Genomic DNA, 23081 nt, shown 5'->3' on the forward strand with positions numbered 1-23081 from the left:
GGGGGGGGGGGGGGCAAAACAGCGACTTTGCCTCATAGTTATTCAAACCTACCCCTACAGAGCTCGGATTTATCTTTTCCGACACTATGATATCCGAGGTCAAAACGAAGGGCAAAATAAATGCAAGGCACAGTTCATGTAGCCAAAGATGGCGTGAAGCCAGCGACAACATGATCACGACAACCTAAGAATAAATTACCAAATCGACACACCTTTTCAAACGCTATAAATGGAGTACATGTACTGATCCATGTGCAAAAGCAATACGAAAAAAAAAACATGAGCCTTAGAGCTGATCGTACTTAATTATTGGCCGTTGATACAGCCCATGTTTTATAAACGGGTTAGGGCAAGTGTCATACTAAAAACAAGTAAGAAATCTCAAACCTGGTCAAACATGGTCAAACATGGCCAAACATGTTCGGCTCGTGGGACGGGTGTCATGGCCTGCAAACACTATGCAATTCCTATGGGCTAAGGTGATCTTCGGCTGCCAAACGTCGCTTTGCCGGCGCTTTAAGCCCTCTGAAGACCGACCCAGCGTTGAGGAGGAAATACCATGACTAGCCATGGCACTGGGGTGAAGTTTGCAGGCTCTTCATGCCTCTCAAATGCCGCTGGTGTCGATTTCGCTTGGACGCTCCCGACAGATTTGGGTTCATTTCACCCCCACTGACTAAAAGCATGGGCTCTATCTTTTCCGTTAATTATTTCTTGCCAGATATGAATCTGCCCTCGGGTGTCAGTTGAGCGTTCTCGAACACAGTGGCTACGTCCTCCAAGTTGCCCAGGAGCTGTAACAGAGGCGAGAGCAGGTCGAGCTTGGATTCGAGTCTGATGACACGACCACAAGACTCATCCCAGTCAAAGCGCGAAGATCCGCGCACTACCAGTCGCTGTTTCAACAGCTTCTTGGCGATAGTCGGGTTCAAAGGGGGGAATACGTAGCGCAGCGTCTTCTCTGTGATAGTTATGCTGATCGACGAGAGAGCAAGGAGGGAGTCGTCTTCAATCTGCTCCATCCGCTTGAGTTGCAGGTGCACGTCGTCGAAAACCATAGAGAACAGTCTCCAGTGTCGTAGCAGCGCATCCGGGCCAGTTGCATCACCGTCCGTAACATCCGATGCCATCGTAGCCTTCAGGAAGTCTAGCTGTGCGTCGGTCTGCTCTGGTGGCGAACTCGTGCTCCGTTTCTCGGACGAAGACGCCACTCCCGGCACCATCATGGGCGCCATGAATCCATATCGGAAGAGGCGGAAGTACTCCATCGCCACGACCCACGCGCTCTCGTTCGTCGGAGCACAGCGCAGGATGCTCTGTCGCCGCAACTCCAGAGCTTGGATTTCCTCTCGCAAGGCGTTGAGACTAGCGTCAAGATTTTCTGCGTACTGTCGTTGCCTCTGTCTGTACCTCGCCTGGTTGATCCGACACCGTTCGCGTCGTGTAGCAGCGGCCTTCACTGCTCGTCCGTCATTTGTTGGCGGAGTCACTGGTTCTTCCTCTTGCCTGTATAGCGTCCTTCCTGCTGTGAGCTTCGTCGACGTATCAGCGAGAGGATTCACGTCCGGAAGACGCTTGCGGCCGACTAAACTTGGGCTGGATTCGGTTGGGTACGTCTGTCTTGGCTTCGTGTAGCGCTGCACCTCGCGACTGTCATGCTCGTCCGTCAGACCGAGGCGGCTGTGAAGCGGTCCGCTGTTGTGCGGTACGGCACCGCGTCGATCACTCAGCAAGTAGCTATCGCGCGGGTACAAAAAGCTGCTGGACATGGAGCTGTGCTGGTATGTAGCCTCACTGGCTTGGGCTGTGCGAAGCAAATTGGGGAATGACCAGCGACATCCAGTGCAGCTCGTAGTCAGCAAAACTAAGATACTGTAGGCGGTGCGCTCGGTTGGTTGTTGCCGTCCACGATCACGTGCCGATCGTCAACAGGGATCGCGTGCTGAAATGCCCGGTTTCCGGCCAAAAGTGCCCAGTTGAACGGGGACGTGCAGGTCCAGGTCCTATCTGGAACACAGCAGCGGCGCGGTCAACAGGGATAACGTGAGCTCACGTTTCAGCTACATGCACGAGAAAACCCGAGGCGGGTACCCTACCGTATTGTACTGGGCCCCGGGTACGTCGATACCCAACTTTTCCGATTGAATTGGTTTTGTGTTGAGAATTAAGGAATCTCTGGTACATGTCGGTCAGGCTGGTTGCCTTTGACGAGGAGTTCAGATAGAAGTACGCAGCTTCGCCTTCAGGATGAAAATAATTCAGGAGCTTGCGGATCTCCGGATGGGGTACGCTATCGTTGATGACAGCTTGGGCTTAGCTCGCCATCTGTGATTGCCCTGCAAAGGTTGCAACTGAACAGCGTGATTGCGGTCGTAGCCTACGACTCGTAGGAATCCAGGGGCTTGGAAATCGTAAACTTCGGGTCACGCAAGAGATGTACAACATTACACGTGGATTTTTTCCACTGAAAACGTGGGCAAGAATGCAAATTGGTGCTCGCAACCGAATGCAGTAATAGGCATTGATACTAAAGAGCATACGAAGCACCCCACAAGTCTTTATGGACATGTTTTGCCGTCTTCTCTGCAGTAAAGGTGCAAAGCAGATCGAGAGAAAATTTTTGTGGACTCTTTGCCTCGGACCCTTGCAAGTAGAGGTAGACGACCGAACCAGACAAACACGGTAAGGGCTCAAACCCAAGCAAATATTGCCCCTAGGCAGTGCCTAGCAGACATAGCGAGTTTCTGCTAACATGAAGATTGACTCTTTGCATTTACGTACATGGTGCTTGAGGACTGTATCCGTTACGAATGCATCCCAACGAACTTGGATAATCGACGGCACATACCACAACTCCGACGGAAAAGTATTAGATTGCTTCTTGGGATATAATACCCTTTAAGCAACTGGCCTAGTGTACCCCACGGACCAGGGGATATTGCTGTGCTCATTGTCATCATTCGCACCGTGATATGTACATTTTGAAAATCGTGTTCGTCGACAGGAACAACGTGCACCAGCCCTGCTTGTACTTCGCGACGTGCATGTATCGCTGGATTGCAGGTGCATAGTGGTCAACTGTTTCGTGTCTGTCGGCTACAAGCGCAGCCAGGTGCATGGTTCACCCCAGTCTGCCACAGCGGATACAGTAAGCTGATCGATCGTCCTCTGGCTTCGTTCAACCACACGAACGTTGACCCCCTATACGCGCAAGTGTAAGCGCCAATTGCACGCGGTCATGAGTTCATGGAGCGTGGAGACGTGGAATTGCCGTGAAACTATGGATTACGATTCCTTATAAAGCTTTTCCTGAGTCTGCCTCTCTTCAACAGATAAGTTACCACTCTCGTCGGGGCTGCAGTGAGAAACTGGTCGTAGAAGCCGACGAGGTAGCCGAGCGGTCAATAAATCGCCCCTCGGGGGTGATCGCCGCCTTCTCAAAGACGCGCGCCATGTCCTCCAAGTTGCCCAGCAGCTTGAGCATCGCCGACATCATGTCGATCTTGGTCTCCAGTCTCACGACGCGGCCGCTGCGGTCGTCCCAGTCAAAACGGACGGATCCACACATGACCAGCCGCTCGTTCAACATCTTCTTGGCCAGCGACTCGCTGCCACCCTCCGCATCGGCCTTCGACAGGTGCGGGTAGATGTAGCGCAGCGAGTTCTCGGTAATGGTGAGACTGACCTTCGTAGTGGCCACCACGGAGCCACTGTCGCCATCTTGCTGCAGCCGCTTGAGCTGCACCTGCACGTCGCCGTGGTACAGGGACAGCAGTTTCCAGTGCTTGAGGATGGCGTCCGGGCCGCACACGGGGCCGTCCGTCACGTCCGGGGTCATGGTGGCTCGGAAGAAGTCCAGCTGGGCGTGGGCCTGCTTAAGGCGGCTCATGTCGTGGCTGTCGTTCGTGCCGCTAATGCACGAGGACGAGAACATGTCGGGCACCTTCATGGGCGCCATGTAGCCCTGGCGGAAGAGGCGGAAGTATTCGGTGGCTACCATCCACACGCTCTCGTTCGTGGGGGCGCAGCGCAGGATGGTCTGGCGCTTGGTTTCGAGCTTCTGGGTCTCCTCCTTTAGCTCCTGGATGCTGTTGTCCAGGTCCTCGGCGTGTTTGCGCTGTCGCTTCCTGTACCTGGCCTGGTTGATGCGGCAGCGCTCGCGACGTGAGGCCGACACGCGCATCTTGCGGCCCTCATCGGGGCTCTGCGTCTCTGTAGTGACCGCGTCTGCGAGCGACTGCAGAGGAGGGAGGCGCTTGTGTCCGATAACCGAGTGCTGCTGTTGGGGCTCGTCGAGCCGCCGGGCGGTAGTGAAGGTGCGGTAGCCGTCGTCGTGGCGGGTGAAAGGGGTCACGCGCTGCACGACGCCCCCGATCACGCTGTCGCTGAGCGCGTGGCTGTTGGGCGGAACCAGGAAGCTGCTAGCCATGGGTCCTGTGTATGCGTAGTATGATCCTGGGAGGTGGCTGTTGGCTGTTGCGCTCGGAGGGGAGAATTCTGGAATGAGTCTTCCCACCCCCGACACCCCCGACGGTTGCTGGCGCGTGGTCACTCGGGTTGTATGTAATTCATGCGGGCATCACCAATTACGTGCGAATGCGCCGGTGCAGTCAACCCGAGAAGCGTGCATCTGTAATACGGTCTGGGGCCTAAAAGTTCTGGATCAGAGCAGAGACGAGTAAAGGACGATAACAACCTCAGATTTGTACAACAGCAACCACACGGGAGGTGATACACCATTTCAAGGCCAAATTGAGAGAAGTCGTGCTTCAAATTGAAAACCGCCAAAAGCAAATTGAGAAAACCTGCATAAACGTATACTTTTATCATCTAATTACCTTCGAGATTAGATATGGTGTGCAAAACCATTGACTTGTCCACTCTATGCTGACCAAAAAAGTCCCTCCGGAAAGCTTTAGCCGGGGCAGCGCCCCTTTTCTTGAATTCTCTCATTTTGATTTTGGCGACTCTCAATTTGAACCGCGATTCCTCTCAATTTGGCCTTGAAATGGTGTATCAACAGCGCACCCCCCGCTACATGTAGCTGCAGCGCGGACGACGACAGGCGCACAGGTGTACAGACAACGACGGATAAATACGGCAACGCAAAACCCGGCACACATATGTTGTACTTTTTACAATAAGTAATTCAGATAGCCAATCAACTTCGATATTTACACTTGACATTTGTATTCCATATGGTTTTAAGTACTTTCTCTAAATTTGTGTGTACTTTATGCTCCGTTACGTGTATTTTATGTCATTGCCTTGTACAATCTCTATCGTTCCTGACAGAGAATTCTGACACATTTACTATGGAGGATGCCATTCAGTGGTGCCGGATTTATCCGTCGTTGTCTGTATTGCCAAACGTTGGTACGCTGCATGGAATGCTTCTTGGCATCGAAAGCTAGCTAGCTTATTGTTACTGGAATCCTAGAAGTGCTGCTACATACTGTCGGCTCAGCTCCATCCACGTGAACATGGACTGACAGTCATTATCGTTAGGTACACATACACACAGGAAATTTGTGACGGCAGGTTTGGTAGGTAGTTTGACTCGTGGCTTAGCACCATAGATCATCTTCGTACCATCGTGGATCAGCTTGTAGGACTAAGGTCATGGATCAGCTTGACTACAGTCATGGATCTGGTTGGCTATGATCATGGATCTGGTTGGCTATAGTCATGGATCTGGTTGGGTTTGATCATAGATCAGGGATCCGGTTGGGTTTGATCATGGATCTCATTGGTAGTGCCATGGATCACCGTGGCGGATCATGGATCTGAACCGGAATGGGTTGGGATGTCATGGATCCGCAATGCATTTGCCGCTAAGACTTATCAACATGTTGTTGCATTTTGCTAACCAATTGTAGCCGATGAGGCTCACATGGTTGGCGCAAGCAGAACCAATGACTTCTTGAGCTCTAACTACTACTACTACACTCGTATTGCAAGCATGTTTCTCCTCCTGCAAAAGGTCGACTACGATTCCTACCTGCGCTTTATTTTTTGGTTTCCCTTATGGCCATACCGTCAAAATTCCAACGGGGTTGGAGCGCAGGTGGTTGTCATACAGCCAGCGGATCGCTCGCGAGAAGATATCCGACCCCGGACGTTAGATCCAGAAAAAGCGTCGCCTGCCAATCTCGTCGCGGAGGATTGCGACGCGAAAAAACTCGACGCGAAACGCGGCGCGAAAAATCGCGACGAGGAAAACTGCGACGAGGACAACCCTGTCGCAAACGTGCCGGAATTAGGCCCGCCGACGCCGGATAACATGGATTTGGGGCGCGGGACCGCGCACGTCCTCTCGGTGACGATGCGCTCGGCTTCTGCGCGCGCAACGAACCCCAGAGATAGAGCTCCAGATGTCCTACAAGAGCTGGCTGCTCAGAACCCATCGAGCTTGGGCAAGACCCCTCCCAGAGCGGCTAAATGCGCAGAGTCATGGCCCGGGGCATTTTACGGGGCACGGCGCGCTAAACGAAGACGCGTCTTGCGTCGGATATGGTGGTGCGTTCAAGTTTGTGGGTGACATATGGGTCGCGACGGGAAACACGTTACGCGACGACACCAAGTCAAAGCGTCAGGGTTACGCGTTCGACAGCACCGCCGACTCGCGCAGGTGAACGCGCTAGAAGTCGACGAATATGTAGACGTCCCAGATCGAACGCGGGGCGACGTCGCGATGACGGACACGGCTGAAGTCAATTTGCCAATACGCTATCGCGACAGTCCCGGTTACCCCCACGGGCTTAAGCTCATGCCCGACGCAATGGTCGGTCGCGAGCTGCGAGACCATGAAGGCAACGCGGCGGGAAACTCTTCGCGGACCCGGTACGCAGAGATGCTGCACCACCGAGAGGAAGTCGTCGGGAAACCAGATGCCACGAAACGCGGTCAATGTCGCGCGACGGGCAGTCACGCCGAAGCGAGACGCGGGGCGATGGGCAGTGGCCTCGACGCGGCTAGGACGCAGGTGACCGGCATCGAGCCTGCTGCAACGAGCAACGCGTCGAGCCCGATCAGGAGGCCTGTTGAAGTGTCGAAATACGTGGAGGGTCCAACGTCAGTACAGCTCTCAGCGTGCGACGACGCGATAAACAGAAACCCACCTTGCGTCGAGGCTGATTGGGAATTCGAGGTTGCGAGGAACGTGTCGGACGCCACGATTGACTCGTCGCCCGACGGAACAGAGTCGACGCGCCGAGGGATATGCATCCTTCAGAACCGCCGACTCGCGCAGGTGAACGTGCTGGTAGTCGACCAAGCCGGGAACGACGCCGATCGGACCCAGAGCGACGTCGAGGCGATGATCAGGGCTAGAGTGAATTCGTCGATGTGGTATTGCTGGGATCGCGGCGGAATAGGATTTGCCCGCGGGTTAGAGCTCGTGCTCGACGCTGTGTCGCGAGGCGCCACGTTGGTGAGCCCGTACGCCGTATGTCTTGAGACAGGCCGCACGCCTTGCCAGTTTTCGGTCAAGGACGTTTCCAAGTTGAGGCTTGACCGCGCTATGATCAATGGGGCGACCCCGTCGAACGAGCCCGCCGACTGCCGCGACGAGATGCCGCTAGAAGTGAGCCGGGACACTAGCGCTGTGAAGAGCGACGGCATTGCGTACTCAAAGGTCAGGGACAAGCACATCATGACGGTTCGCGTCGTGGTGGGCTTGGTGCCCTCGTTTCGGCTCGCGCGCGACCGAGATCCGCGGTGTACGTCAAGGGCGATAATTGCCGTCGGAAAACTGCCGCACCAGTGCGCCGAGCCTAAGCGACGGACGCTACAGATCGGACCGCGAGCCCAGATGCAGTGCGTCAGGTTGTGCGCCAAAGCGCAGGACAGTCAGAACGAGTCGCGTCGCGAGACGAGTAGCTCGCTTCACCAACTGTATTTCGACGTCCGCACCTCCAAGCAAAACCCCGTTGAAGAGTTTCCGTCACACGCCGCGACGTGTTTGTCCGTGTCAACGAACGGACCGTTTGGCTCCACCGATACGTGTTTACCGGAGCACAGCCCGACACTCGCTCCGGACGAGGATGCTTCCGAAGGGGAGAAAACCTTGGAGCTGCATGCTGGCCGAGCTTCCCGACATGGATGCGCGCACCCCGAGTCCGACGTGACCTGGAGAGGCTATACTGACGAACTAGATGCCAACTGCGGAAAGTGGCGACGCGACTTCTCACGTCAGCGAATCGGCCGTTATCGTCTTGGGGCGATCTATTCGCACGACGATGAGGGGCGGCTGAACCGATCCCTGGTGGGTGAGCGCCTTTAGTGGCGCGGTGGAAGTTGGCAGGGTGGCCGCCGACAGGTGGATAGGTGGAAATCCTCGACTTTGGGTATGGCCAGAGCGAGGGGTTGGATGAGGGAAGTGTGGAGGACCAGCCTGTTGCTGAAGATGGGACGGCGGAGGGCCGTCTCATAAAAGATGTGAAGTAGTGGAGAGAAACGAAGGCAAAGAACAAGAACCACGTGTTGGAGTTACGGCTACAACGACTACGAGCAACGACAACGTGGTGCACTAGGACCCCCTCAATGGGGTCCATGTCAGAGAACGCGACGAGGGACGTCGCCGACGGCGACGCTTGGTCTGAGGCCGGCACGCTTGGGCGTCGCTGTCCGAGGCCTCGGACTTGAACCGCGCTGTGACTTGACGTGCTCGATCGGCAGCAGCAGCCGAATGCGACGCGACTGCGAGCCTTGGACGGCTGCGCTGTCCGAAGCGGTCGTGTCGGCCACTGTCAAAGGTCGCTGACTGTGCCGCCGAGACGAAGGCGAAGACGATGGAGTCGAGACCGAATTGGGAGGCCTGCACGCTTGACGCGTTGATCTCTCGGCTCCGCTGTACCGAGGTCGTCGGACACCCGCTGAAGCTGGCGGCGGACTAGACGCCGGACCTGGACGGAGCGTTGGACTTGGACGGTGCGTCGGAACCCGAGGCGTACCCGGGAATAACGAGGTATTAGCCTTAGGACCGAAAACGGGGGCAGCAGAACGCACGCTGGCGTCCGTACGCGACGTAGTGGAAGCGAGACAGGAGCAGCGGGAGCCGCCGCTCGGCTTGACTCCGAAGGCCACAGCGTTCATCTCCACCGCGACGGAAGCTTCAAGTCGACGGATCAGGTCGTAGGTGTCGATGTGCCCGTACGACGTGACGACACCGGCAAGACGTTCTTGAAATCCATTGCGCGCGTGCTACGCCATCTACCAACCTCGACGCGCTTCCCGAAGCACCCGTCCTCAAACCGCGACATGCTCGTCGCGGTCCTGGATGGCCACGTCGCGCTCGTCTTCCAGCACTCCTCTTTGGAGAGTCGAAGCTTGACGCACCTGGTCTCTCACGACGCTTCCAGCGTCGCGCGCATGCTCGACGCCGCCAGGTCTTGACGCGCGCGGTCGCGCTCGGCGAAAGCTACGCCGCGTTGCTGCTCCACAGCTACGAAGGATTGCTGTGCTTGATCACATTCCGCCACGGTAGCGCCGAGTCGCGATTGGACCAGGGAGAGATAGCTTGGGCTTCCGCGAGCTGATCGGACGGGTCAGGGAGGCGAGACCGATGTGCTCTGCTTGCATAGACGACGATGCCAGCAGTCTCGAGGTTGTCCGTGTCGGGCCCGCCCTCCTCTACGTAGATGTCCTCAGCGCGAACCATGATGCTCGAAAGGCGACGAAGCGGACGGCGACGACAAAAATGCAACGAATGGAGATGCGGCCACAGCGCGGGGCAGGTACTGCAACGACACACCCACCTGGGGAATGCGCGTGCGTGGCAGCGGGACGGTTGTGGTGTAGTGCCCCGCGAAGAAGTGGGCACGCCGGGCGCCGGAGGAAGAAGGCGCCGAGATGGATGTCGGCGGACGCGAGTGATGGACCTCGACGCGGCTGATGAACGCGACGCGGATTGATGGGCGCGACGCAGGGCCGAGCTCGACGGAAAGTCGGCGTGGGTGATGGGCCGTGAGACACGGTGCCAGAATCCAGTGCGACGCGTAATCATCCGACGGGCCGACCAGCGCGCCCGTTTCCCCCAAACCGGTCAACCCTAAACCCCGTCGAGAAAACCCGTCAACCCTAAGCCCCGTCGAGAAATCCCGTCGAGAAACCCCGTCGAGGAACCCCGTCAAGCCAAAGTCGTGATTACGTTACGCGAATCAGGTTGAAGAGCGGCAGTGCAAGCACGACAGACGCAGGGATAGGCGTAGGGTGGTAGGCTTAGCAAGCAGTAGTACAGAGTAGCCAGTAGCAAGGACATAGGATAGGGTAAAGACTCAGTCCCGAAATTTCTCTGAACCACACAGACCTCTCCCCTCCGGAAGATCGCCAGGTTCTTGAAAACCACCAAGCGTCGGCAAGCAGAGCCGCAAGGAACACGCGGCCCCCCGTTGCTCGCTGGCTCGGGCACTCACCCCCTCAAACCCCGTGCTGGAAACGAAGGCGCGTAAAACGTATACCGGTTAGGAGGCGCTCGATAACGCACAGCCTAGACGAAGGACCGCACGGCCTGATAATCGCTGTGCACAAGACCCCGCGTCGGCCCGATAACGCCACGCAACAAGCCCCAGGAAACGCCGGCCCGATAAGTCCGCACGCCCAAGGAACAACCGACGCCCTCAGACAAGGAACAAGCGTCCACTCAACCCCCCAACTCTGAAGCTTGCGAAGACTTGGGCTCTATATTCGAAGATACGCTACTCAAGATCCGGGAAATTGCCCGTCGCGACCGCAGCTTGGACGCGTCGGGTTTGTGCGAGGACGAGCTCCGCGATTTCTGTGAGGCCGCTACTCCACATTTTCAGCGTAAATGATGGGCGGTAGAACCGCAACAGAGCAACACGTACCTTTGCAGGCGTAACTGGTCGTGACTGTCAACACCCCCCATGTACTTGTTGTACAATACCACAAACTCCAGACACGGAATGTTTGCCTGTGAGCCGTCCTTTTGCTTCCTCCGCACAATCGGACGTATAGCGGAGGCCCAGTCGCCCCAAAGTAGCAAATTTTCGAGTCAACCCACCGCGTCGAGTACATTTGACGATTCGTATTGTTCCGAGCAAGAATGTATGAGCCGCGCGGCATCCCTCTCGAAACTGTTTTTTTTGTCGGTCTTCAAGTCTTTGGGGAAGCCAAGACGCGTCGTAGAAATCGTCCCGATATTGTAGTACCCCATGTCCATCAAACGAAACCCCAACGTCACCGAAGAATACTCGCGATCAGTGATGATGATTCGATTCTTGGATCGATCCACTCGACGCTGTTCCCACAAGGCTTTAAGGTTTCGAACCACAGCAGCTGGTCCACTTCTGGTGCAACAAATTGACTGTTTTGTTTCTTACCGCAATAAACCTCGAACCTGAGCATGAATCCACAGCGTTCAGATACCGACTATATAAAATAGCGCAAATGAGCATACCTGGAGCAGTAGTGGGTTTTCCCGCAACACACAGCGAACAGCTTGGTGCCGTACTTGTGCGGCTTATTCTTCAGGAAAAATCGTATTTTGTTCCGCGAACTTCTTGAAGGGATAACCCTCTCGTCGAATGCAACCCAGCGCCCTAATTCCATTCCACCCTTGAAAATAGTCTGTAACTTGTTTATCACGTTGCGAATCTTCCATGCCCGGTCCGTCTTAGCCTGCGGAGCCTGGTTGTTCGTAAAGTGAAGAAACCTGGCGAAGGACGTGTTAGTGGACCCTTTATTAAAATAACGTGGAAGTCACAGTACCTGTCAATCTCCTTGAAACGCTTGCGAACCATAAATGGCGACCAAGTTCCAGCTGGGATCGCTCCACGGCCTCGCGTCTTCCAATGATCTTCCAGTCGAGACTTTATCGGGCAAATAGCCCTGGATATTACTAGGGCCAGAAAATGCATGATCTCCGCGGCAAGTACGTCTTTGAGCGCGTCCAGCTCCTTTTTCTTTGCTTGAAACATTTCCTTGCGTTTGTGGATGTCGTCCATCTTCTTTTCAATGGACAACTTCGCCTGTCGAAGTCTTTCCGGTCGTGTCTGACGCTCGTAACGATTAGTTTCCTCGGCAATCTCCGTCCAGCGAGTCTTCGGCATGTAGTAAAACATATATGAGAAGGTTCCATCGTTTTCGCTGCCTCTATAGCCGAGGCAGTAAGTTGAGGAGGGTCCGTAAACACATCCGTAGCGCCGGACAGGTCCGAGTCATCCCGTTCGTTGGTTACCGGTAGCAACTCCCAACCATTGTCAGACATGCCTCGAAGCATTTCATCTGTTATGTAGTCCTGGGGGCTGGCAACCGCGCGAATTTCCTCTCTGCTGTTTCGACACTAAAACTTTCGTTTCCGGTATCACCCGCAATCTAAAGGTCATCTGCAAACTCATCTTCAGAATCGTCGTCGGCACTCTCGCCAGAACAGCCATCCGATTCCAGCACCTCGTGATCGTCATCAATACCCACGTTCACTTCATCAGCAAGCATCTCCGCACGGCTTTTCGATTTCTTCCCAGATAATCGACTCAAAGAGTACGTCGATTTCGCGAGGGTGTTGCGGTTGTTTCTGCTGTCTGCCGGGGCGATTTTCTTTTTCTGGGAGCCTTGCCTGACTCTCTGGAATCTGCTCGCGGTACTGGCCTAGCATCCGCATCCGCATTGTTTGAGATCCCGTCACCCCAAGGCTCAACACCACCACCTGCATTTGAGATCGCCTCTTCCTCGGTAGTCTCGGGAAAGTAATCCAGGTAATCGTACTCGTAGTCATTTTCGGTTCGATCATCGGTTTGCCGGCTCTCCGTAGCCACATTGTCAGCATCATTGGTTACTCCCACTCCATTATTTTCTGGAATCGATGCTCTGCTTGCTTGGTGAGCTGTAGATCCACCGCTGGGTTTCTCGTTCTCATCGGTATCTTTCCGAGGGCTGTCATGGCCTACCGTCCCGGTAGCATCGGTGACTTCAGCTGGAGCTGGATTTTCGAGCATAGCTTGACGTGCTGCTTTCCGGCGACGCCTAAACTTCTCCAATTTGTCAGGGCAGTTGAGATTGGAGGCAGGCTCCCAGCTCGTTTGGGAATATCCCTTCCATTTCACCTCAAAGTAAGACAAGCCAAAACGAAAAGTTTCACGAAGAATTTTTTCCCCTTCGTACACTTCCTCCGAACCGGGGCACCATTATTACAGTTAGTACATTTTTCCCAAAACCAACATTAGAGCATGTGACAAACACGTGCTGCTTGTTACCTTTAGAACCCTCTTGGTGTTTGGCAGGGATTTTAGCCGTCACGTGGCTACCTCGGTCAGGCAAGTCCGCTTTTCGGGTTGCTTTTTTCTTCAACGCGCGTGCCTCTTGAAGTTGTGCTGCCTTGAACTTGTTGAGGAGCTCCGGACAATGCAGATTCGATTCCGGCTCCCACGACGTCTCGTCGTAACCCTTACATTTCACATGGTACTTGGGCTCTCCACGCACGAACTTCATCTCGATGATCTTCTCGACTTCAAACTCGTAGTCTGCGGCATTATGGACGTCTACTATAAGATCGCTACGACGCTTTGCTAGTGAAAGATGCGTTTTGCTTACCAGATGCCTCGGAGTTCACTGTCCTCGCTGCTTTTCTTCGCGCCTTCCGGGGCGGCTGGGCGTCGCGCCCGCTGCCTACTCGGCGCTTCTGTGCCATCTCGACGAGTGACGGTGGAGGGGGGGGAGCAAAAGGCGCACTTCTTGCATCCGGATACGTGGGCATTGTTGACCTTGATCATACAACTATACTGATATTAAATTTCCAATCTAAACACATCCGGATACGAAGCACGACAGAGCAGATCGTATACTTGTAATATCTCGATGTTGAGTTGCAAGTGCCAATGTTGACATCGCAGGTGAATTGCTTAGCAGATTCCTTTGGCAATAACAAATAGACTGGTACTGCTATATGTCCTAAACTGCTTCTAGAGCTCCTCAACATTGTTTTCACAGTGATAAATACACGCTCGGCGTCGCACTCACCGTGCACGTAACCCGCTACATGGCAACGGGCATCACGAGCGAGCTCGCGAGAAGCGAAACGACGGGCATGACGGCCGCACACCCCCCCACGTGCATGTAAAGAAGAGGGATTCAACGTTGGACTGGGGAATGTCAACATTGACATCATGAGGCGCTGGAACGCCAGATCAGCGAGGCATCGAAGCTCACCAGAAAACTTGACGGCAAGCATAGCGGCACCCGGAGCAGCGACTGCTGTACGGTGAGCATAGCTGCGGCAAGCATAGCGGCACCCGGAGCAGCGACTGCTGTACGGTGAGCATAGCTGCGGCAAGCATAGTGGCGGCGTAGGCGACAGATGAACAGCGAGCATGGCGGCGGCGAGTGCGAACTGGGGCAGCATTCCGGTGAGCCCGGTCACAGCATCACGGCGAGCGTAGCGGTAGCGGGGACAACGAGAGCAGCATGACGAGCATGGAGGCAGCCGGCACAGCGAGAGCAGCACGACGAGCATGGCGGCGGCCAGAGTAAGGATCAGCAGCATGGCGAGCTTGGTGGCGGCCTTGGCGGCAACGGTCGATGCGAGCCGGGTGACGGCATAGTCGGGGAAGCGCGCTGGAGCAGTAGCTGGGGATTTCGGAAATGAGGTTTGGGATTGAGCGCGCGGAAACGATCTTCTGGCACGGATCGCAGCGCGAGCATGATTGGCCGCGAAATGGCTGGCCAATTACACGTCGCAAATTCAAACGATGGGGGCGCTGATTGGCGTAGATACCGGAGCGAACCCACGGGCGAAAATCGGCGTGTTGCGCGAACTCAAAGCGCAAGTTGGAAAAGCGCGCGAAAAGCTGTGTGTTGCGCGAAGCTCGATGGCTGAAGCCAGGCTGATACCACTTCGTGTGACCTTTGGATTGAGCCAATGCTGATTGGCTTATTAGCTTCAACTTCAACCCTCGATAAGCACTCCGAATTATAGTAGTTCTTGATTTAGTGACTACCTAGTACGAGGGCATTTCTTTTGCAGTTCTATAGTAACTTACTTTTGCAAGTTCTTCTGCAACAGAAATGATGGCAAACGGTGCCTGAACGTCGCTCGCCTCGCTACCTAGGCCAGTGTGGTGTCCTCACAAAACGCGGTACCCGTAGATATGAAATACCAACCAATGCGTGCACACGGTTTCTATAGGTGAGCGCTAGCACCATTGATCTTGTCCGTCGAAAAAGCTCTGCTTCTGGGTGGTCAAAAGCTCACGAGACAGCACACTAATTCCCTCCTGTTCCTCGACAACACTGATACGAATAGACGCCAGTGACTTCAGCGAGGAATACGCCGCGCTCGCTAAGAACACGGATGGTTGATGACCCCCCCCCCTCCTTTATTTTACTGCAATTTACGACATATAGGAGCCCACACACCGCTTGACCTCCCATGCCGCGCCACCGTGCTCCCGGCTGGGAGGCAGCGATGCACGGTGGTGCGGCACTGGTGGTTGGGTCTGCCAAGTCACCACTGACACCTCCATGCAGCCCCCAAAGCTCCCTGGAGCGCCATTGCCAACGGACGCGAATTACCCTAGACTTTCGCCCAGAACGCACCTCACCTCTCGTGCCGCGCCACCGCAGCTCGCCGTCTCGCCCAGTGAGGTGCGTTCTGCGGTCTGCGGGTGGCTGGTATCGGTGGTATGGCGAAAGTCTAGGGTAATTCGCGTCCGTTGGCAATGGCGCTCCAGGGAGCTTTGGGGGCTGCATGGAGGTGTCAGTGGTGACTTGGCCGGCCTGTAACAGGATTACACGCACAAGTGGCTACAGTCACTTGTAACTCTATCAGATACGACGTCTGTTAGAGGTTCGAAAGACTTTCTCGACCTTGGTGTAGACACACCAAAGGCTGCATACATTTACGACCACCACGACGGGTGGTCCATAGAGACTTAGGATTCCTATTGGCTGGGAGCAGCATCTCTTAGCCAATGAGCAACATGCATAGCATTGGAATTCTGCCAACCAGCCGTTGGCAGGTTCCTATCTTAGAATATTACATTTAGAGGAAGTCAGAAACATAAAACAAAAATAGCAGTTCTCATCTTTTACCAAAACCCGCTACTTGGAGTCTTTATCTTGTTTAAAGTATACTCGTGGATCTCGAGTATACTTAACTCAAGTAAAAGAAACCTACGCTTCCTCATACACGTGCGCATACGTGTAAGCCGTAGTAGTGAGCCAAGGCAGGCCTACTACACCTGGTAGCACTTTGTAGTCCGTCCAACGACCGACTACCTGAACGTTCGTACGGAGCTGTACGAACGAGGAGCCGAGAACCTTTTCATGGATACGTGCCCATGGAAAGCTCCACTTCGCCTGCAGCTCATGTTGCACGCGCTGACTGCCTCCACCTGTCGGATCCAGAGTGGGAGGCACTCCAACGACTGTCAACAGTCATTGGAGAAGCGGCTGTAGCTGCAATGCTGCGTACGCTATCGCCGACAGAGCAACATGGTGTTGCTCTGGGGTTCATCATGAAGGAGCAGCATGATGTTGCTTCCTCTATCACGGTGGCGTCGGGGACGACACCGCGCGAGCAATCGTTGAAGCTAAACGTGAGCAACTCTCTTCGTGCTTTGGTTGATTCGGGCGCGTCGAATAACTTTGTTCGACTGCGAAGTCTATCAAGGCTTGATTTCGAGGATTTAAAGATACCTCGAAGTATGTTGGAAGTACGACTGGCAACGGGTGCCATCGTAAAGACCGAGAAGCGCATGGTACGCGTGCGCTTCACGTATGAAGATCAAGAGTTTGTCGAGACCTTTATCGTCCTGGATCTGGACGATAAGTTTGACATTGTATTGGGCATGCCGTGGCTTGCACGACATGATCCGGTCATCGATTGGGAGAAGCGCACTCTCGTGCGTTTCGGTCGCGACAGCGGAAGAGTGAGCGATGGCCCTGTTGCCGCTACGCACGCACCGACAGGTGCGCGCGACTCCCCACTCGAGACAGCGCCTAATGCTGCTGTCCCGGAGCGCCCTGGGCGCGCGCGAGCACGCGCGCAAGAGCAGCAAGCGTCGGCGTTGCCGCTGACAGCTAATGATGGAAATATGTTGACCTCGGAGGTCGACACCCGCTTTTCAGCGAATCAGGAAGAGTCTCCGACCTCAACGGGTACGGATGACGCAGGCGAGTCACACGCCTCAGCCGTGGAGGCTGACGCGAATCTGATTGGATCACTTTTGGCCAATCATAAGAGCCAAGGTGACGAAACGCCGTCGACTCCGGGAGTCGATGGCTTGGGTGAATTTGATTCGTCGGCTCGGGGAGCCGACGCACCCTCCGTAATGGAGGGCTCCGCCAATAACAGGCGTCGAGGTAAAGATGGCGTGTCGACTCCGCGAGTTGACGCTGCAAGCGGTGCGGACGGTTGCAAACGTCCCGCACCTTAAAAATTTGCATGCTGTCGTGCAGCCGGGCTGCACGACGAAGCGCCGGGCGACCAAGCCGGGCTTGAAGTCGCTCGCCCGCGGGATGAACCCGCCGGCGGTACTGAAGAAGAACACCCGTCCACGGCTGGGCCTGGACGAGGTCAAGAGTCATGCGGAGCCGGGCTCCGCAGGACAAGAAGACGGCGCATGCCAAGGTCGCTGCGCAAGTCTCGGCCTGGGGTCGAGACGCTACAAGAAATGTCTCCCGGGCAGACGGAGGCAGAGAAGCCGGACGTCGAGACGTTGAACGTCTTGACGCGTACCTGTGCCGGGTTCCGGTACAGGGAGATGACTCTCGCTAACCCTCCGACGCAAGCGTCGGAGTTGACTTCGCTTCCAGTCATGAGCTGGAAGCGCTTCGCGCGTGACTTGCACGATGGACGCATCGAGCAAATATGCATTCTCTCGGACGCCGAGAGAACGAAGAGCGAGAATGAAGAACTGAGACAGTTCTTCATGGGAGAGCACCATTGAGAGCGAGGACACTCTCAGTGCGAAGACGAAGAAGGAGCGCTTTGAAGAGCAGAGCTGGGACTCGTTGAAAACGAGGCCCTACTACGAGATCTTACGGGAGTACGCGAACGTACTTCCGGAAGAGATTCCTGCGGAGCTTCCGCAGGATAAGGGCATCCAGCACGAGATTGATCTCGTGCCGGGGACGGAGTACTGTGTCACGCGGCAGTGGGCACTGCCGCGAGAGCAGGTCAAAGCGATCGACGACTCCTTTGAGAGTCGTCGCAAAGCTGGACAAGTGCGGGAATCGAAATCCCCGCACAGTGCTCCGATGTTCTGTGTCAAGAAGCCACAGGGCGGTTGGCGCATCGTTCATGCGTACAACAAGCTGAACGATGCGACGATACCGGCGCTGACACCGATACCGCGAAAAGATGTCATCATCAATTCGATGGCCAGGAGCACTATCTACAGTGCTCTTGATCTGCGCGATGGGTTCTATCAGATCCTCATGCGTGAGAGCGATATCCCTCTCACGGCTGTGAGCACGCCGGGTGGCATGCTCTGGGAGTGGCTGGCGATGCCGCAGGGTCTGAAGAACGCCCCTGCGACCTTCAACAGGTGCGTGACGCACTTGTTGCGCTCGGTGCGCGACTTCGCACCGAGCTACTTCGACGATGTGTTCGTCCACAGCCGGGCTGCGGACGGGATGAGCGATGTTGAGATGCACAAGGTGCATCTCCGGAAGCTGCTTGCGCTCATGCGCAAGCACAAGCTCTATGCGAACCTGAAGAAGTGCATCTTCGGGGCGAGCGAGATACCCGTGCTCGGGTGTCTCGTTGGTAAGAACGGTGTCCGCCCTGACCCTGAGAAGGTCAGAGTGATCAATGAGTGGCCGACGCCGTCGAACGTCAAGGAACTGCGGCAGTTCCTTGGCTTGGCCACGTACTTGTGCAAGTACGTGAAGGACTACGCGGGCATGATACGCCCGCTGTCACAGCTCCTGAAGAAGGACGCCGAGTGGGTTTGGACTGCTGAGTGTCAGCAGGCATTCGATGCAGTCAAGCGGAGCTTGACTGAGGCGCCGATCTTGGCGGTGGCCAACCAAGATCGCCCGTTCCACGTTGTGTGTGACGCATCCGACTTCGCAATCGGATGTGCGTTGATGCAGCACGATCACGAGAGTCATGATCGTGTCGTCTACTACCAATCGCGTCAGCTGAAGCCAGCTGAGCGCAACTACCCGGTACATGACAAGGAGCTTCTTGCCATGAAGTACGCACTCGCGAAGTTCCGAGTGCATCTACTCCGAAGCAAACCGTTCGTGGTCTATACGGACCACGCGTCGTTGCGGACGGCTGTGAAGTCGCCGCACATTTCGCAACGGATGGCGAGATGGCTCTCATTCTTCGCAGAGTATAACTTCCGGGTTGAGTACAAACCCGGAACACTCAATGTGGTGGCCGACGCGCTCTCGCGTCGACCTGACTATGTCACGACTGATGCCGACGTCAATGTCATTGACGCCATGCGATCGAGCACCCCAACGTCGTCACTGATGGACGACGTGAAGGTCGCGTACGCGCACGACGCGGACGCGAAGCTCTTGCTGGCCTACGGCTCAGCACCTTCTGACAAAGCTCGTCAGAAGCTGCCGAAGCATCTTCGTGCTCGTGCACACCGTTACCGGGTGCACGACGGGTTATTACTCTACCGTGCAGTCGACGACAACCCAGACCGCGTTGTCGTGCCCAATGACCATGACCTGCGACTCAGGATCATGTACGAGTATCACGATGCACCGACTGCGGGGCATCCGGGCCGTGAGAAGACATACCTTCTTCTCACGCGAGACTTCTACTGGGCCCACCAGTATAAATGGGTGCGCAAGTACGTCCGTGCTTGCGAGGTTTGTCAACGTGTGAAGCCTGCGCCTTTCGCGCAGGCTCCCTTGCAGTCACTGCCAACTCCACGAGAGTGTTGGCAGTCCATGTCTTTGGACTTCGTGTTCGGTCTTCCCCCGGACAGCCAGGGGAACACGGGCGTTGTGGTCTTTGTTGACCGCTTCAGCAAGATGGTACATCTTGCTGCTGTTCCCGCTGAAGTGACTGCGAAGCAGACGGCGCGTCTGTTCGTTGACATGGTGTTCAAACACCATGGTATGCCGATCGACATTGTGTCGGATCGGGACCCGCGCTTCACTGCACACCTTTGGCAAGAAGTGTTTACACTTCTTGGGAGTCAACTTTCGATGTCGACTGCGGACCATCCGCAGACGGACGGGCAGACCGAGCGCGTGAACCGCGTGCTCGTAGTCGTGCTTAAGAGCTACGCTCACTCGTTCCAACACTGGAACGAGTGTCTGCCGATGGCGGAGTTCGCCATCAACAACTCGGTGCATGCCTCGACCGGGCATACACCGTTCTACGTGAATGCCATCAGGCACCCACGCCTCCCGAGTCTACTCGGGCTGGTGGCTCCTTCCTTAACTGGGGGAGGATCTACGACTGCAACGCAGCAGCCGCAGAATGCCGCTGACACTTGCACAGTGTCAGCCGCGACTCCGTGCAAGAAGAAGAAGAAGAAGAAGAAGAGCGTGTCTGTGCGGGGCACAGACACTGACAAGAAGAAGAAGAAGAAGAGCGTGTCTGTGCAGGGCACAGACACCGCGAAGACGAACGCAGAGGCCGGGCCTACTGCTAGAAACGAGCTGAACGAGTTCAGCTCGGACGCAATCAACTTCGTGCAGCGCAGACAAGCCGTCATTCGGTTTGTCCAAGACGCTAGTTCAGCTTCTGTCGGTCGACAGAAGCTGCAATACGCAGACAATGTTGGTCGGGGCAACACTAATGAATTCAAGAAGGGTTCATGGTTTTGTTAGCAACTCAAAACCTGCCTTAACATGCAGTTTCCGACTTCGGGGCGAGCAAGCTCGCTCCGCGCTTCATTGGGTCTTTCACGGTGTTGGCACGGCATGGCAACGCCTACACGCTAGATATTCCATCTAGCATGCGCCTCCACCCGACCTTTTACGTCGGGCGGCTGAAACCATACCGGCAGCACGAGCCACCTAGCTCGGCTGGCCCGAAGCGGAAGCCCCAGCGGGAGCGAACCTCTGCTCCAGCGCGTGAACGCGCTGGCCCAAGCGCACGACGCGACCTCCCACGTCGACAGAGATGTCCGACGCGGTCTGCGAGGCCTGAGCAACTTGAGCTCTCAGGTCGCCATCTCCTGCTTCAGAGCGGCGAACTCACGGCTCTGAAGCTGTTCCACAGCAGCGACCCGCTCCTCGAGCGTCGGGCCAAGGTCAACCCCAGGTTGACCATACCCGGGGCGTGTTCCCACCACCGCCGCCTCCGATCCGCGACGCCCGCGGCTCAACACTGAGCGTATTGTGAACCATAGTATCCCGAAAACGAACCGGCAGCCGGTTCGTTATCATATTCGTTGGAGAGGGTTTCCGCCCCACCAAGATACATGGGAGCCACGGGACGTCCTGCTGCAGGACGTCCCGGAAATGGTGAGGGAGTACGAAGCTCACTACGCACTGCCGACGCGAAGGTAGTGCGAGCGCTGTGGTCACCTACAGCGCCCGAGGCCCCACGATCGTCGCGTTCCTCACGTGCCAAGAACTTGGCACGGAGATCCTTGAGACTCGCAGGTACACGAATCGTCGTGTACCCGTTTAGGTCGCTGTCGCTCAAGCGCGCCGCACCCGGAAGACACAACGTGCACTGGTGGCCTTCGGGCACAGCGCATGGAATACCAGCGTCCACAGAGGATCTGTGGAGCTGCTCCAGCCGCCCGCGCGTCGAAAATGTCTCGAAGCGTTCACGGGCATGCTTAGCCCGCTCGCGGTAAGCAGCCGGCCTCTTGTTGAAGTTCTCAACAAAAGCGTTCCAACTTTGACAAAGTGCCTGCCACTCAGGCACTCTGCTGCGAGAAGAAGTCTTCTTGCTGGAGAAGTATCGGAGCTCGTGGGAGAGCCCGATGTAATAATCGCGCCTTTGATTCGTTAACGGATCAAAGTGCTGCTCCTCCGCAACAGCATCGTCGTTGATACCGCTGCATACGTACAGCGGGATTTCGTTTGGAGGCACAGTGTCGCGCACACGGTCTGCGATCTCTGACGCAGACGGCATCCACGGATCGCGCGCTGCCTGAGCGGCGCGCGGAGAACTTGAAGACGCCACCTCACGCGGGGAGCTTGAAGCCCCAGCAGCGGAGAGCGGAGTTTCGCTCTCGCCGCGCGAACGCTTCGAGCTCGAAGCGTCCGAGTCATCTCCTTCACGATGGCGTCTTGACCCGGCATGCGGGTCGATACTATCACTGTCGATAGACTCCTTGCGCATGTTGGAAGAGTCCTCGCCCTCTTCCATCTCTACATCGTCACTCCCATAGTCAACGGCGTCGTTGACTACAGAGGAACCTTCGAGGACAATCTCCGACTGAGTTGTCCCCGACGCGGCCTTTGCAGCGAGCTCGTCGCGCTTTGCCTGCTGGCGCTCATGGTTATGAGCAACAGAGAGGTTACCCTCTGTTGTGGCGGCGGTCTTCTTCTGCGGCGAGCTCATTGCGGAATGAGCTCGAGTTTTCTTTCTCCCAACGTGAAGAATTGACGAATGGTCAATTTCCTGATTGACGTGCCGTGACTCGACGCGTCTAACCTTGAGGGGGGGGATGGTGTAACAGGGTTACACGCACAACTGGCTACAGTCACTTGTAACTCGAACAGATACGACGTCTGTTAGAGGTTCGAAAGACTTTCTCGACCTTGGTGTAGACACACCAAAGGCTACATACATTTACGACCACCACGACGAGTGGTCCATAGAGACTTAGGATTCCTATTGGCTGAGAGCATCATCTCTTAGCCAAGAAGCGACATGCATAGCATTGGAATTCTGCCAACCAGCCGTTGGCAGGTTCCTATCTTAGAATATTACATTTAGAGGAAGTCAGAAACATAAAACAAAAATAGCAGTTCTCATCTTTTACCAAAACCCGCTACTTGGAGTCTTTATCTTATTTAAAGTATACTCGTGGATCTCGAGTATACTTAACTCAAGTATAAGAAACCTACGCTTCCTCATACACGTGCGCATACGTGTAAGCCGTAGTAGTGAGCCAAGGTAGGCCCATTACACGGCCCAACCACCAGTGCCGCGCCACCGCAGCTCGCCGTCTCGCCCAGTG

General features: G+C 55.6%; 5 protein-coding genes across 5 annotated transcripts; 1 reads left to right on the forward strand and 4 right to left on the reverse strand.

Annotated features, from left to right (window-relative positions):
* Positions 1–707: 707 nt before the first annotated feature.
* PHYSODRAFT_261472 (hypothetical protein) lies at positions 708–1769 on the reverse strand (the record flags this gene model as incomplete). Its single annotated transcript, XM_009528835.1, has 1 exon — positions 708–1769. The coding sequence occupies one exon, from the start codon at positions 1767–1769 to the stop codon at positions 708–710; it is 1062 nt and encodes a 353-aa protein (XP_009527130.1).
* Positions 1770–3337: 1568 nt separating this feature from the next.
* Positions 3338–4183, reverse strand: PHYSODRAFT_504287 (hypothetical protein; the record flags this gene model as incomplete). The annotated part of the gene is made up of 1 exon (XM_009528836.1): positions 3338–4183. One exon carries the CDS (start codon positions 4181–4183, stop codon positions 3338–3340), a length of 846 nt encoding a protein of 281 aa, XP_009527131.1.
* A 3630-nt stretch (positions 4184–7813) lies between these two features.
* PHYSODRAFT_498011 (hypothetical protein) lies at positions 7814–8284 on the forward strand (the record flags this gene model as incomplete). Its single annotated transcript, XM_009528837.1, has 1 exon — positions 7814–8284. One exon carries the CDS (start codon positions 7814–7816, stop codon positions 8282–8284), a length of 471 nt encoding a protein of 156 aa, XP_009527132.1.
* Positions 8285–11391: 3107 nt separating this feature from the next.
* Positions 11392–12083, reverse strand: PHYSODRAFT_503623 (hypothetical protein; the record flags this gene model as incomplete). The annotated part of the gene is made up of 2 exons (XM_009528838.1): positions 11392–11674; positions 11731–12083. The coding sequence occupies 2 exons, from the start codon at positions 12081–12083 to the stop codon at positions 11392–11394; spliced, it is 636 nt and encodes a 211-aa protein (XP_009527133.1).
* Positions 12084–20955: 8872 nt separating this feature from the next.
* PHYSODRAFT_331943 (hypothetical protein) lies at positions 20956–22459 on the reverse strand (the record flags this gene model as incomplete). Its single annotated transcript, XM_009528839.1, has 3 exons — positions 20956–21092; positions 21140–21268; positions 21307–22459. The coding sequence occupies 3 exons, from the start codon at positions 22457–22459 to the stop codon at positions 20956–20958; spliced, it is 1419 nt and encodes a 472-aa protein (XP_009527134.1).
* Positions 22460–23081: the final 622 nt, after the last annotated feature.

This window comes from Phytophthora sojae, assembly GCF_000149755.1.
Source record: "Phytophthora sojae unplaced genomic scaffold PHYSOscaffold_4, whole genome shotgun sequence".
Lineage (NCBI taxonomy): Eukaryota > Oomycota > Peronosporomycetes > Peronosporales > Peronosporaceae > Phytophthora > Phytophthora sojae.